Consider the following 13,799-nt stretch of genomic DNA (forward strand, 5'->3'; position numbering starts at 1 on the left):
GGAGGAATCCCTTTGTCTCTCTATTTTTCTGCTAAGGCATCTGCCAAAGTCTGATTTTGATTTGATTGGGGTGGCTACTCTGTTAATATAACTTCATCATCTTCTTCTTATTATATAAAATAGATATATTTTTTATATATAAAATAATATGATATATATTCTCTTATCACATGCTACTGTTTTTTTCTGTGCTTATATGAAAAGGGTACAGAAAAAGTAGTGTTAAAAATTAAAATAGATCTACTTATGGAGTGGACTTTCCCTGATTGCTATTATATTATTCATATAATTTGATATGCATTTCTTGAAAAAATATCCCCATGGTTTTTGCAAAAGCTTTTATGATTATGCTCTCTTTTAATTATTGTCTAAATAAAGTTATTTACTTTATATTTTTCCTTCTCACACCCCTCTTTGTTGGAGTAGTAGAGAGTACAGTATTTTATTGTAAGATCTATTACTATTAAGTACTATTCTATATTTTATTAAGGCAAACCGAAAGTGGAGAATCATATATCTTAATTCCGAAGTAAAAAACACCATATATGAATATCAAACAATATGTTTTTCTCTCATTGAATACAAATAGAAAGAAAAGAGATTGGATATTAAATGGTGCATTAATATTGATTTGAAATTATGTTGTTACTTACTAATTTTAGTTTTATGTATAAAGGATACCGATTCTCACAATGAAATTACACATATTTGTGAAGTGAAAAAAGTGTCAACTATATTTACGGTGTTTGAGAAGTTATTTTGTAATTGGAATTGAGTATAATTCAGAGTAATTACTTAATTTGACGTATTTGTCTGATTATGTAATTACACAGTAATTTTTTAATTGGAGATAATTGAGGAGTCTTAACTACACTCTCCAATTCTCAACCCTTATAAGAATTGAGTATAATTACACTACGTAATTACTAATTATCATCAATTTTAAATATTATTTATTATATATTATTATTTTTCTGTGTAATTCCTAACGATTTTACTAAATATATCATTTATAAATAATTACTACTCAACATCTATACACACTTTATATTTTAAAATATATTATAATTTTTTAGTTGTTTCCAACCAAATATCCTTAGTGTGATATGAGATATGTGTTTGATATAATGAGTAAGTGAGAGATGGCATATTAGTGTTAGTCCAAGGAAAATAAAGAAGAGAAGAGAAATGATTTAATAATTGGGGAAAAAGAGAATGAAGATTGAAGAATGCACATAAAGAGGTGTATAGTGTACCATTTACTCACTCCTACCCACATTTAATGTTTTCACTTTACAATAACGACTTCTCCACATGATAGCCACATGGACAACCACAGACTGACCAAAAGCTTACTTTGACTAAAGCCTATTATGTTTATGGGGACTTTCCAATACAATTTTTACCCCCTTTTATTTATTTATTTATTTTTATTTCTCGGAACAATGCATTAAAATATCATATGTTGGCGGCAACCCTTTTGTATTAATTCTTGAATCAGATATTTTGGTAAAGCTGAACGGTGAACAATTCATTTTTTTTGAATTTTTTTACATGGGACAATTAATGCAGTCATATCATTATAAATATCACCAAATACCATTATTATAACGATAAAGGAAGAAGTTGACTTGTGCAGTTTTACCATTATAATCATTTTAGTTACACGACATTTACTTCTCACAATCACAAACATAAAAAGAAGGACATGCACGAGACAATCACATGGCTGTCCATCCATGCATCTAATTTTTAGTGAAAAAAGTAAGTTTAAAAAAGAGTGCAAGTGATTTGGGTGTAAAGATGAGTATGTTTGGCCCGCTTTGCCAAGCTGCAAGGCAACAATGGCATGTGATTGGGCTTGTTGTTCTCTGCTCAACTCAAGTCTAGCTGCTAGACTAAGCACTAGCACCACCACCACCACCACCACCAATGCTTCCAATTCCATTGCTTGCCATTAATTCCACTGCATGCTCTGTCACTGCCACCCTAAATAACTTTCATTCATGCACCCATTCCCTTCTTCTACACCTCCCTTATCACGTATTTGTCAATTCTCCTCACCTCATTTATTATGTTCTCTCTCTCTCTCTCTATATATATAATATTTATGGATAATTGCTAAAAAAAGGCTCTTTTTTACTTTTTTGTTATTCTCTTTTTGATACACTTGATACCTCATTTAGAATGCAATGCAACTGCTATGAAAATAATTATAAAAAAATGTTATATATTTATAGGAGAAGTGCTTAAAAAAGGATCTTTTTATTATTTTCTTATTTTCTCCTTTGATACACTTTATACCCTATTTAGAAAGCTACTACTTTGAAAATAATTATAAAAAAAATGTTATTTTGTAAAGTGATATAAAAAAAAAACATATTTTTACCGATTACTTATTATTTGACATATAGATTTTATTAGTACTTAATTTATAATAATTTTAAAATATAAAATATTTGAGTGATACTCACTTAGAACATCTCCAATGGAAGATGTAAATTTTGTGCCAAATTTAGTACAAAAAATGAACATACGTTTTATTTGGCACAATATTTGCAATTGTGCTCTAATGCACAAGATGCAAATTAATACAAAAAATCAACAATTCATTTAATATTTATTGAGAACATACAAAAATTAATTTTTTTTATTATCCAAATTATGTTCTCCAATAAATTTGCTATTAAAAAAAATAAAAAAATATATATGATTAGTTATTAATTATTAACTAATAAATTATAATAATTAATGACAATATAGTAAATAAAAAAGTAGATGTGTCAATTTCGACACATTTTTTGGAACACCATTGTATTTATATTTTTTATAAGATGTACTAAATTTGGTGTCAAGTATTTATACAAATACTGCAAAAATGAGTGTAAAATAAAGTTTAGTTATCATACCTCTATAAAATATATGTAACTGATCTTTGTATGATAATTATTAATCATGAGTAAAGGAGATTTTTTTTAATAAGGTGTGGCTTCAAATTTATAAATAATGACTACAATTATTGTCGGACTCTATAAATATAAATATGATTGCACTTTCATCTTAGTTTGTAACTAATCTTTGTATGATTATGCATGCTTTCATTTTATTTTGTAATTTTTGTTTGATCACAAGTGTTTTACTCGTTGGTAGTTAGTTTATTGTAAAATAAATACAAAATTACTCTTAAATTAATAAATCACACGTGTATTCCATTAATATTTTATAATACCTTTGATAAAAGATAGTGCAAAAGAGAATACAATTCAGAATTTTAGTAATACTTCTCTTATAAATATGATGGCACTTTCATTTTAGTTTGTATTTGATTTTTGTATGACCTTATAGGAGTGTTTGGTATGAGGGTTGGATTTTGTTGATTCAATTCTTAAAGAATAAGTGTAGTGTCATGTGATTGACACGTTTTTATTTTTGTTACACATTTTATTTCTCTTACTGGTAAAAGTTGTAACGACCCAAATTTTCTAATAAGGCTTAAGATCTTTTTTAGGGGGTCCGGATGAAAAATCTTTGAATTATATGATTATGTGATATTTATGTGTATCATTATGTGAATATGCGAGTTATATTATAATATGACTAGATATGCATATTTATGCGTATTAAATATGCATGAGGGCCCATTTCTGTTTAATTGGGCAATTTTCATATTTTGGCAATTTCAGGTATATTTGGGATATATGTGGTATGTATGTGGTGCTTCATTATTATTTGGTTATGCTTGTGTTACTCGACACTAGACGATCCTAGGAGGCAAGCTAGTGTGAAAGTCACAACATGATTCATACTTGACTCGAAGTGAGTCAAGGGGTATTTAGTACATTACCGAGATAATGAGTAATGGGAATAAATATTTGATGATAAATTGGAAGTTAGTGAGATCATGGGGAAATTCTGGGAATTTTAACTATTTTACCCCAGGGGCGTTTTCGGGACCCCAAGCATTAGGATTTGCTTGAAGTTACTTAAGTTTGAAGTAACCTGTCAGAAACATAAAAAGAACATTCAGTACGTTTTCTCTCTCTCGTTCCATTTTTGACATCATTAGTATTTTCGAAGGAAACTTGAGTTTTAAGACTCGGATTCAAGTGAGGATCTTGGCATGACAATTCTAGGGAAGATTAGAAGCTTATTAGCCAGATGATTTAGCGAGAAACGACAGAATCATAAGTAATTTAAGCTTTGAATTCCTGAGTTTACTCTATGTTTTTGATGTTCTCGAGCTTTACAAACTCAAGACTTGGGTTATGAGTTCCTATGGGGATTTTGGATATTTGTTGTTGTTTTAATGTTGCTAAACTATTGGGTGAACTTTTTGGGGGATTAAAATGTTGATTTGAGGGGCTAGGGACCCATTGGGGTTGGATTTGGAGCTTTGAAGCTCGAAGAACGCGAAGTTAGAAACCCATAATTCTAGTTTGAGCACTGTAGCGCTGGGTTCTCTATTTGGGGGATGAAGTGCTGACTATAGCGCTGTAGCACCCAATAGGTAACGCTACACAGTCTTCAAAACTTGGTTTTTCGGTACTTTTTGGGGTTTTAATTCGAGGGCTCGGGGGATGATTTCACCACCCTGTTTGGTGGGATTGGAGGTCCCGAGAGCGTGGGATTGGGTTTTGGAACTTGAACTCATTGAAACATCGTTTATTGTTGTGACTAGGTTATCGCTAGGGGCTTGGAAACAGGATCGTGCTTGAGGGTCGTTCATTCGCAACCTGTGCTTGGACCAAATATAAGAAAACTGCACCCAGTATGTGATGCATGAGGTGCATATGATACATATGGTTATGGCACATGAATGTTGAATATAGAATTGATCAAAGCTTGAGTCTCTGTAATTGTTCATGATTATGATTATGCTTGTGATTATCGATTAAGCATGTTGAATGTCTTATATCTGGATTTTTGAATGTGCGTGGTTATGATTATGATGGTAATTGTTGATGAGGCATGTTGAGTGCTCTATATATGGACATTGATTGCATAGTAAATGCATAGCAGCTTTGCTTATCTGTGTATGGTACTGACTTATTAGTCAGCAACGACAATGGTGTCAGTATTGATTATGAAGCTGTGACTTATTAGTCAAGTTCAGCAGTGGTACTGGGCATTGGTAGTATGATATTGGCTTATGAGTCAAGAACGGTATTAGTGTGTTTAACGCAAGCTGAAAAGATTAGATATAATCGACTTAAGCATTATCACCATGAGCATGAAATGCTTGATCGTCCCTAAGTTCGATGAAAACAAAAGCACTTGTCTAGACTAAAGGCTAGTTATTTAGAGCCAGGACTATAAGCTCAGCTGACTGAAACGTCACATGGCTAAGAGGGCGTGGGACCTTAGAGATAGGCTTATCAGTCATCTATATGGAGATAGACTTATCAGTCATCTGAACAGAGATAGACTTATCAATCATCTACATAGAGATAGACTTATCAGTCATCTACACAGAGATAGACTTATCAATCATCTATAGAGAGATAGACTTATCAATCATCTACATATGGATAGACTTATTAGTCATCTATACAGAGTATGACTTATTAGTCGTCTATTTAGAGAGAGACTTATTAGTCGTCTACTTCAGAGAGACTTACTAGTCATCTATCTCAGAGCGAGAGACTTATTAGTCATCTACTCAGAGCGCAGGACTTCACAAACATTTATTTGTACCTGCTTGCATGCAGGAGTAGGGTTATTACTGCTAGGCATGCCTATTATGATTTAGTGACATGTTATTACCTGTTTATGAGCATGTTTAAGTTTTCTTGTTGAGCTTCGGCTCACGGGTGCTGTGTGGTACAGGTAAAGGCAAAATAAAGCTGAACTATCCTTGAGTTGGGGAGTTTAGGTGACAATGTGTACATATGCGGCTGCTCGACCACCACGACCGAGGGTTTAAAGAGGAACTAGGGATAAACCCTATTTTGCCGCTTAGGTCGGCTGGTTGTAAATATTTTATTGTAATTAACCTTTAAAATATATTTTCGGGAACCCAATGTATACAGTAAACGTTTTAGTGAAACATTGACCAAATTTTTTAATCCTAAACTGTTAATCACACTTAGTTACACGATTATGACCAAATGACTCAGTTAGCGAGTTTAACACTATTTAAAATGCATAACATAACAGTCCCCGCGTAGTAGGGCATTACAAAATCTCTTGATCTTACCTCTTTTATTTTCTCGGTTATATATAAAGAGCATTTGATGTATTATTGGAAATCCCCAGTTTTTGACATTTTCAAATTGATAAAAGACTGTAACCAGCGGCAGAACTACCTCTGAATGTTATGGGGGCACATTATATTAAACTATTAAATTAATTATAAGCAATTAGTCATGTTCTCACATTAATATTAAGTCATTAAATTAAGTATATATCATTTATAATATTCAGGTTGTTACTTTCACTGGTTTATTATTTTTATTTCATTTGGTTGATTCAAATATATTCACTTTGAATAAAATAGATTTTTTTTCTCTAAATTGTTGGGGGCCATGGCCCCTTCTTGGCTCTTCATAGTTCTGCCACTGACTATAACAGAGAGAGAACTCTGCTGTGACACTTAAAAGAGTTTTGTAAGGAGTGCTTGAGAAAATCTGAAGTAGTGTAAGACTTAAAGGGTGTAACATTTTTTAATTGAAGTAGTGTAAGACTGAACTCTTCTTGTTCAAAGAGGAAGTACACCCTATTTACAGGGAGTTGAACCTCTATAACATTTCTATGCTTTTTTTCTTCTGAAGTAAGGGATGTTTAGATTAAGGGGACTTTGAATTTTAGTAGGAAAAATTTTATTTAGGAAAAAATTGAGGAAAATGTTTTTCACAAATTTGATAAGAGATTTTTTTTAATATATTTTTTTGCAGATATTTATAATTGTTGTAAATTTTAAAAAATTATACTATATTTATGTTTTAATTTTTCTAGAGAAAGAATTATAATTTATTGATTCAACCCAAATATGATAAAATAGAATCAGTTGGATTTTATTTTTTTCCCTCTTAAAATTTAAAGTCCAAACAAAGTCTAAATGAATGTGTAAATCAATTGTTTGAAAAGTTCAAGATTACAATTATATCAAATTAAAAAGTGAGACCCACTTAGAAATAAAAAATGCTAAATCATTAAATTCATTTTACCAAATATAAATTGTATTTGATATTCTCATTCCCACACAAACCTTCCTAGTGTTTTAATCTTTGGTAGTTAGTTTATAAGTACGAGGCTGCTCGTTATCATTTTTACAGTGCGCCACAGAACTAATAATGCAATATAAGCAAGAGTGGTACTCTGTTAAAAAATAAATAAAAATCTTATTACCTTACCAGATGTGAATTTTTTACTCTCCTTCAGTTAATACATTACAACATGCATGCTTTTGCAGGGGTACCACCCACCTTACGAAGAGTCCAACAGTGAAAAAACAAGGGACACGTTGACGTTGTGGAACAAAATTGCTTAGTAGTTGTGTTTTGTTTAATGGACTGGACTGGACTGGATCGAATATGCATATAGAATAGAAGTGGTCCAAGAATCCAATTGAATGGACCACCTGTGGATCTTGTTATAGGGACTTTTGGGCCACTTGGTTCTTTTTCCTCGAAGAGTTAATGTCAAGCTGCTGCAGCAGCAGCAGCAGCAGCCGAGCCAAGATGGTTATTATTGGCCCCTATACTCTCTAAGCCCCAATGGACCAAGTGTCTTCTCTTCTCTGCTGTCGCCTTTTGTTTTGTACACACACTATATTTGTGGCCATTATTGCAACGTGTCCTTTACACTCCAAATCCAATCCATCTAAAGAAATGAATGTGAAAAGTCATTAGAAAAAGAAACAACATTCAACGTTGTATTCTTCTTACAATCACAAAGGTCATGTCATATATAATAGTAGTACTATTATAGGTCGTCCAAAGGGTTTTGGAAAGACTAATTATAACTAAACTGTTACACAATAACTTTATTGAATTTCTTTATTATTTTAAAAATTAATTTCACATATTTTGTGCATCTATTACATCGAAAACAATTAAAACTCAAAAGTTAGAATGTTTTAATAATGACTGAATTGATTTTCAAAGATTAACTAATTGATTCGTTCCTAATGATATATTTTTTTTAGATAAGTGAGACAACAACATAGTATTTAATTTTTTTTCTGAAGTTGAACAATTGTGATATTACTTGTTCCACCACAAAATCATTTAGATTTTTTTATTTTGTTTTTATTATTTAAAATTTATTTTTAATTATTTTTTTATTTTTAAAATCAATTAATAATATATTTTAAAAAATTATGAGGTGGACAAATAATAGAGTAACATGTGGCAACTCAATCAATCCTAGCTGTATTTAATGGAGCTCATAATTACGTAAGTGGGGAAAACGTAACGTTGAGTATTTTTATCATAAAAAAAAAATAAATATATAAGTACATAAAGTCGAAAATATTAAGTATTTACGACACAAATACTCTAAACTAATTTTATTCTATCACATATACGGAAAAATAGCATTCCAATTTTTTTTTTCTTTTCCAAAATCACCCACAATTTTGATAGGAAAATATAAAAATGAAAAAAGAAATGGGAACAAAAGTAGTAATTCAAAATCTGACTTTTCTTTAGGATTTCTAGTTTTATGAAAGAAATTGTAGACTGGTTTGGTCTGTTCTAGTTTCTCTTGGGCCTTGTTTTGATTTTTTTAGTGGGTATATGTGAATAATTTGTGAAATGGATGCAATTAATGTGGACAAAATCCACAGTTCTATTTTGGTTCGGTTGTTGGATAGTGGTTTTCGAGGTTTAAAATTCCAAAGCTGAACTAGGGTCAGGAATGTAACAACGAGGTCACAGATTTAGTCATATACAACAACTAAAGGTCCTAAGTAAAGTTTTTAATTTATAATTTTTTTTATGGGAAACTTAAGTAAAGTTTTAAGATGTGTATTAGAGCAACCATAGTAGACTAGGCAAAATAACTAATTAACTAAAATAGCTAAGAAGAGTAAAATATCCAAAAACAACCATGAATCAAATGAGGTAAAATGCATGTATATTTTACATATCCATTATTCATTAAATACAAATGTATTTTAAGTTTGTATTTTTTTTATTAATTTCTCAGTCCTCTCTCATCTATTTCTTATAATATATTTTTTTGTTTTTATGAATAAAAAATATTGAAACAATATAATATATAAATGATGTAAATAAAAAAAATATATAGAATATAATGTATGATGCAATGTAAAATGTTGAGATAAAATAAAAAAAAAGTGAAATTTTTGCTAGAGATTTAAAAAAAGAGTACAGAAGCTGGTGTGAGTACTCTTATAAAAAAATATATTTTTATTTTTATTAAAAATTGAAACTCATAAAGTCATTTTGTAAACATATTAGGAAAGGCAATTTTACAAAATAAAAAAAAAATCAATCTCCACTTACCCTTTTTTTTTATATAGGGTACAATATAGGTTCGTTTTATTATTTAATTTGTTTTTAGTTCATTATGTGTTATAACTTTGAGTGTTGCTATTTGTTACTTTATGGTGCCCAGCACTATATGAGCTAGCATTATATAATTAGTTAGTTAAATTAAAATGTGTAATATAAAATTGAATTGAATTACACTAACATCCGATCGGGTGTTCATAATCTGGAGTAAAAGGATTCGAACCTTTGCATGCCGGTACCAAAAACCGATGCCTTACCACTTGGCTATACTCCATACGGCCTTGTTTTGGACGGTAGAACGGGGAGAGGGGGAAGGGAGAAGCAGGGCTCGAAGAACGAGCCGTGCAAGAACGCGGGGATATCGCAAGATACCAGTATACCACCTTTTATAGTGTTTGGCATTTCTGCTACCTTAGCAATACTCTAATTTACACTGATAATTAAATTTCAAACTCTTGCTCAATTAGTATCATATTAAATCGAGTCTCGCGGCTTGGGAATTTAACCAACAAATCTAACAAAACCCACCCCAGCCCATACATATCAAAATATTTAAAGAACTTTCCACCATGTGAAAATAAAAAAAATATAATGACAGTGTGAGACCATACCGTTTAAACATGGATAGATCATACGAAAATATGAGACACTGCTTAGAATATTCAACTATATAAAATGACAGATAAAAATCATTCATTTACTCACTACCAACAAAAATATTGGATAACCTAACCCTACTCCTTTTATCTCTTTTAAGATTAGTCCTACCAAAAACACATTTGTTTGTATTGATACATCATAACATGTTATTATAGATATTGAAGAGAAACTGATGCTATGTTTAGGTATATTCTAAATCTAAACTAAGCCAAACTTCATATTTAGATAAAGATAGCAAGTGGGAGAAATTGCCATTAACTACAATTACACTCCTAAGAGAAAGATATAAGGGAAAAAAATATATCAAATCCAAACCTCCAAACCATTTTCTACTGCATAGTTTTATCCTGCATGAAAAAAGAGAAAGAATTCGACAGTTAACAAGAAACTTTCACAAAAACATAGCACTCTGTTTGTGTTGGGAGAGAAAAAACAGAGATTAATGAACCTGATGGATGAACTTTTCAACCCTTTCAAGTTACAAAATTCTATTCTATCCAATAACAGAATCCATGATCATCTACTTTGAGAGTCATCTTTCTCAACAGAGTTTTCAGGTCCAGATCTCTGCCCTGCTTGCTGCTGCTGCTGCTGAAATTGAACTAAAGTTTGCGAATTCAAAACCCGAATATGACCATCTTGAGAAAGACCAAGCTCCAAACCAGGAACATGTTGGTTTCCCCCAGCTCCCATAATTGCTGGAAAACTCATTGAGCCTAAGTTCATACCTGGAAATTCCAAGCCATGGATTCCAAACTTGGGCAAGTAGTTCAAGTTCTCGGTGGCGAAACCCGACGTTGACTGACCAGAATTATGCACAAACCCTGACCCAATTCCACTTATTGCAGGCCAAACGCCATGAGATCTTCCCAAGTGACCACTCATAAGTGTCCAATTACCCCTTGGGGCTAAATCATCAATCTTTGAATGCAAACCAGAGGAAACAGAGTTCCCCTGTTCAGAAACAGAGGCCCCTGAAGCAGCAAGAGCAGAAGCCGGAATAGTCCCGGAGCCGGTGGCGGCGATGATCGACGGCTCCGCTTGTTGCAAGAGCCACTGAATGGTCTCACCATCAGATTTATGACCCAATTCTCTAGTCAATTGAAAGACCCTGGCGGCGCACAGTGCTGGCATCCTAATTCTTCTTCCTCTGCCATCAACCTTTTTGTGTCTGTCCTTGTTGGAGCTTCTCTTTGGGGCTAATTGCTTCTTGGTGTTGGTGTTGTTGTTATTATTATTGGTATCATCTTTGTTTGAAATCACAATTTGGAAGTCCTTGATTTCAGCTGCCTTGTTCTCTGCCATGTCTGCCTTTATTTTTTTTCTTGTTTTGGGTTTGGAGGAATGACCCAAAGGTGGGCACCTCTCTTGGGTCTCTGGGGTTGGTGATTTTCAGCCCTTGGAGTTGGGTTCCACGAGGACAGAACAAGGGTGATTTTGGAATGGGACCTATATTATTATGATTCATGACTTGACCTTACAACCCCGTAGACTTTTATGACCCCTTTTGGTGTCCATTTTGTCAATGGAATTATCTTTGGTGTCCAATAATTGAAACTATTATAATTTTCAAATCAATTTAAAGTGAATTGATGATTCTCTTTCTCATTTAACTACCCCTCCTCTGTTTTCTTATTATTATTTCATGTCATGTTATAGGTTCACATCATTATTAATTTATTAATAGATTAATTTATATTTTTGTATAAAAGTTTGTGATGAATATGCGTAATTGGATTTATTCTTATATTATCCAACGAAATTTTTTTGTCTCCAAATTATCACGGTCTATTCCAGATGACATTAAAAATTTAACAAATTAATTATATTTAAATTTATTCGTCCACATATTTATTTACATGTATTTTTTACTAATTATAAACAACATACAATATACATTTGTTTAGTTTTATTTAAAAAAATATATTAATTTATTTTTATTATATTTATTTTATTGTTATATAAATTTTAAATAAATAAATAATAGCGTATATTATAAAAAAATGACATAAACATATTATTAAAACTAAACCAAATTAGATACATGCCTTTTATACATAAAGATAGATAAATTATAGTAAATGACTCAAAATAATGGCATCAAGAAGTTAATGTCCCAATTTTTAAAATTGTAGAGAAATGACCATTTTACATTTTTGATTACCTAGATTACCATTTTTGATAATTTTTATTTATTTATTTAGGAGCATATGACTTTAATATAGTGGTTTATGTATATTAGCTTTGTTTAATTAGTTTTTATTTTAAAATTATATTGTTTTATAAGTTTTTTATGAGTTGTTGGTATATTATTTTCCAACTAGTGTATATGTTTTTTATGGTATGGTATATCATATTTTTATGATATTTAATTTCTATCTTATTATACATAATTGTAGTATATAATTTTATATCATGGTATATACATTTTAATGGTAGTATATAATTTTGTTAGCATAGTATATACATTTTTGAGTAATAATTCTGTAAGTTTTGTTGGTACATTATTTTTCAACTCAGTATATGTATTTTGTGGTATGATATATCATTCAACAATACATAAAAAACGAAAAAAAAAAATCAAAATAACTTTAAAATAAAACTAATTAAACAAAATTAATCTACATATACCATAATATTAAAGTATTTAGAATAAAATAGTAATTTGCTAAATGACATATTTGGTAATATGTAATATTAAAAATGTGGTTAGGCTATTTTACTACAAAATTAAAAACATAAACATTTACTTATTTTCACACACCATTAAGTATCATTTTGCACCAAGCCCCTATAAAGATATGGTGCATTCTAGAATTAAAAATTAAATACTTTTTTTTCTAATTTTCTTTTTTTGATCAAGAAAGTAAGACTGTATTAATCACAAACCTATACAACCTCACAAAGTCCAAAATGACCAAAACTCAGCTACATTACATGGAACCCACTTTCTTCAAATAAAAAAGCTCAATTCTTTTGAGAAAAACAACTAAGTCTATACATGATATCTTTCTTGACCATATCAACTACAGCATTGACACTAAGAGAGTAATTATGGACAAAACAAGTGTTTCTATTATGCCAAAGATAATAAACAGTAGCTGAAAACACAACCGCCACTATAGAGGCACGAACCCCCTTCCTCATTTCTTCAATCCACCTGGTCCAGTCAGAGAAAAATAAAGGCCATTTACAGCCTATCCAACCTTGAATATAAAGAACTACCTGCTGGGAGAAACAGCAGTCAAAAGACAAATGGCTATGGCTCTCATCAACTTGTTCACAGACCGGGCAAAGTGTAGTATCAAGAAGCATAAACACTCGAAGTAAATGATCCCTAGTTAACAGCTTGCCAAGTGATGAACCGATGCTTGGGTACACTCATTCTGCTCCACACAAACTGCTGGTACTTGACAGGATAGGGGTTTGGTGAATAAAACTTGCATATAACTGCCCAATTTTAAACCTCCCTTGACTACCTGCTTTATCAATATCCTCTTGAGTAAAAATACTACGCAACTGACAGATTTTTCACCAATACTAACTGGTATCTGCCTTAAGTTGGTAGAGCCAAAAGGTTTGACCCTTTAAATACACAGAATGAATCCATTTCACCCATAAAGACTCCTGCTGATGACTAATTGCCTAGATGTATTTACC

The 13,799-nt window shown here is 31.3% G+C and overlaps 1 protein-coding gene across 1 annotated transcript; it reads right to left on the reverse strand.

Annotated features, from left to right (window-relative positions):
* Window positions 1–10,359: 10,359 nt before the first annotated feature.
* Window positions 10,360–11,588, reverse strand: LOC133822439 (transcription factor TCP20-like). The gene is made up of 2 exons (XM_062254781.1): window positions 10,588–11,588; window positions 10,360–10,486 (listed from the first exon to the last, which is right to left on the reverse strand). The coding sequence occupies exon 1, from the start codon at window positions 11,442–11,444 to the stop codon at window positions 10,656–10,658; it is 789 nt and encodes a 262-aa protein (XP_062110765.1). The 5' UTR covers window positions 11,445–11,588; the 3' UTR covers window positions 10,360–10,486; window positions 10,588–10,655.
* Between the last annotated feature and the right edge of the window lie 2,211 nt (window positions 11,589–13,799).

Source organism: Humulus lupulus, chromosome 3, assembly GCF_963169125.1.
Source record: "Humulus lupulus chromosome 3, drHumLupu1.1, whole genome shotgun sequence".
NCBI classification, from domain to species: Eukaryota; Viridiplantae; Streptophyta; class Magnoliopsida; order Rosales; family Cannabaceae; genus Humulus; species Humulus lupulus.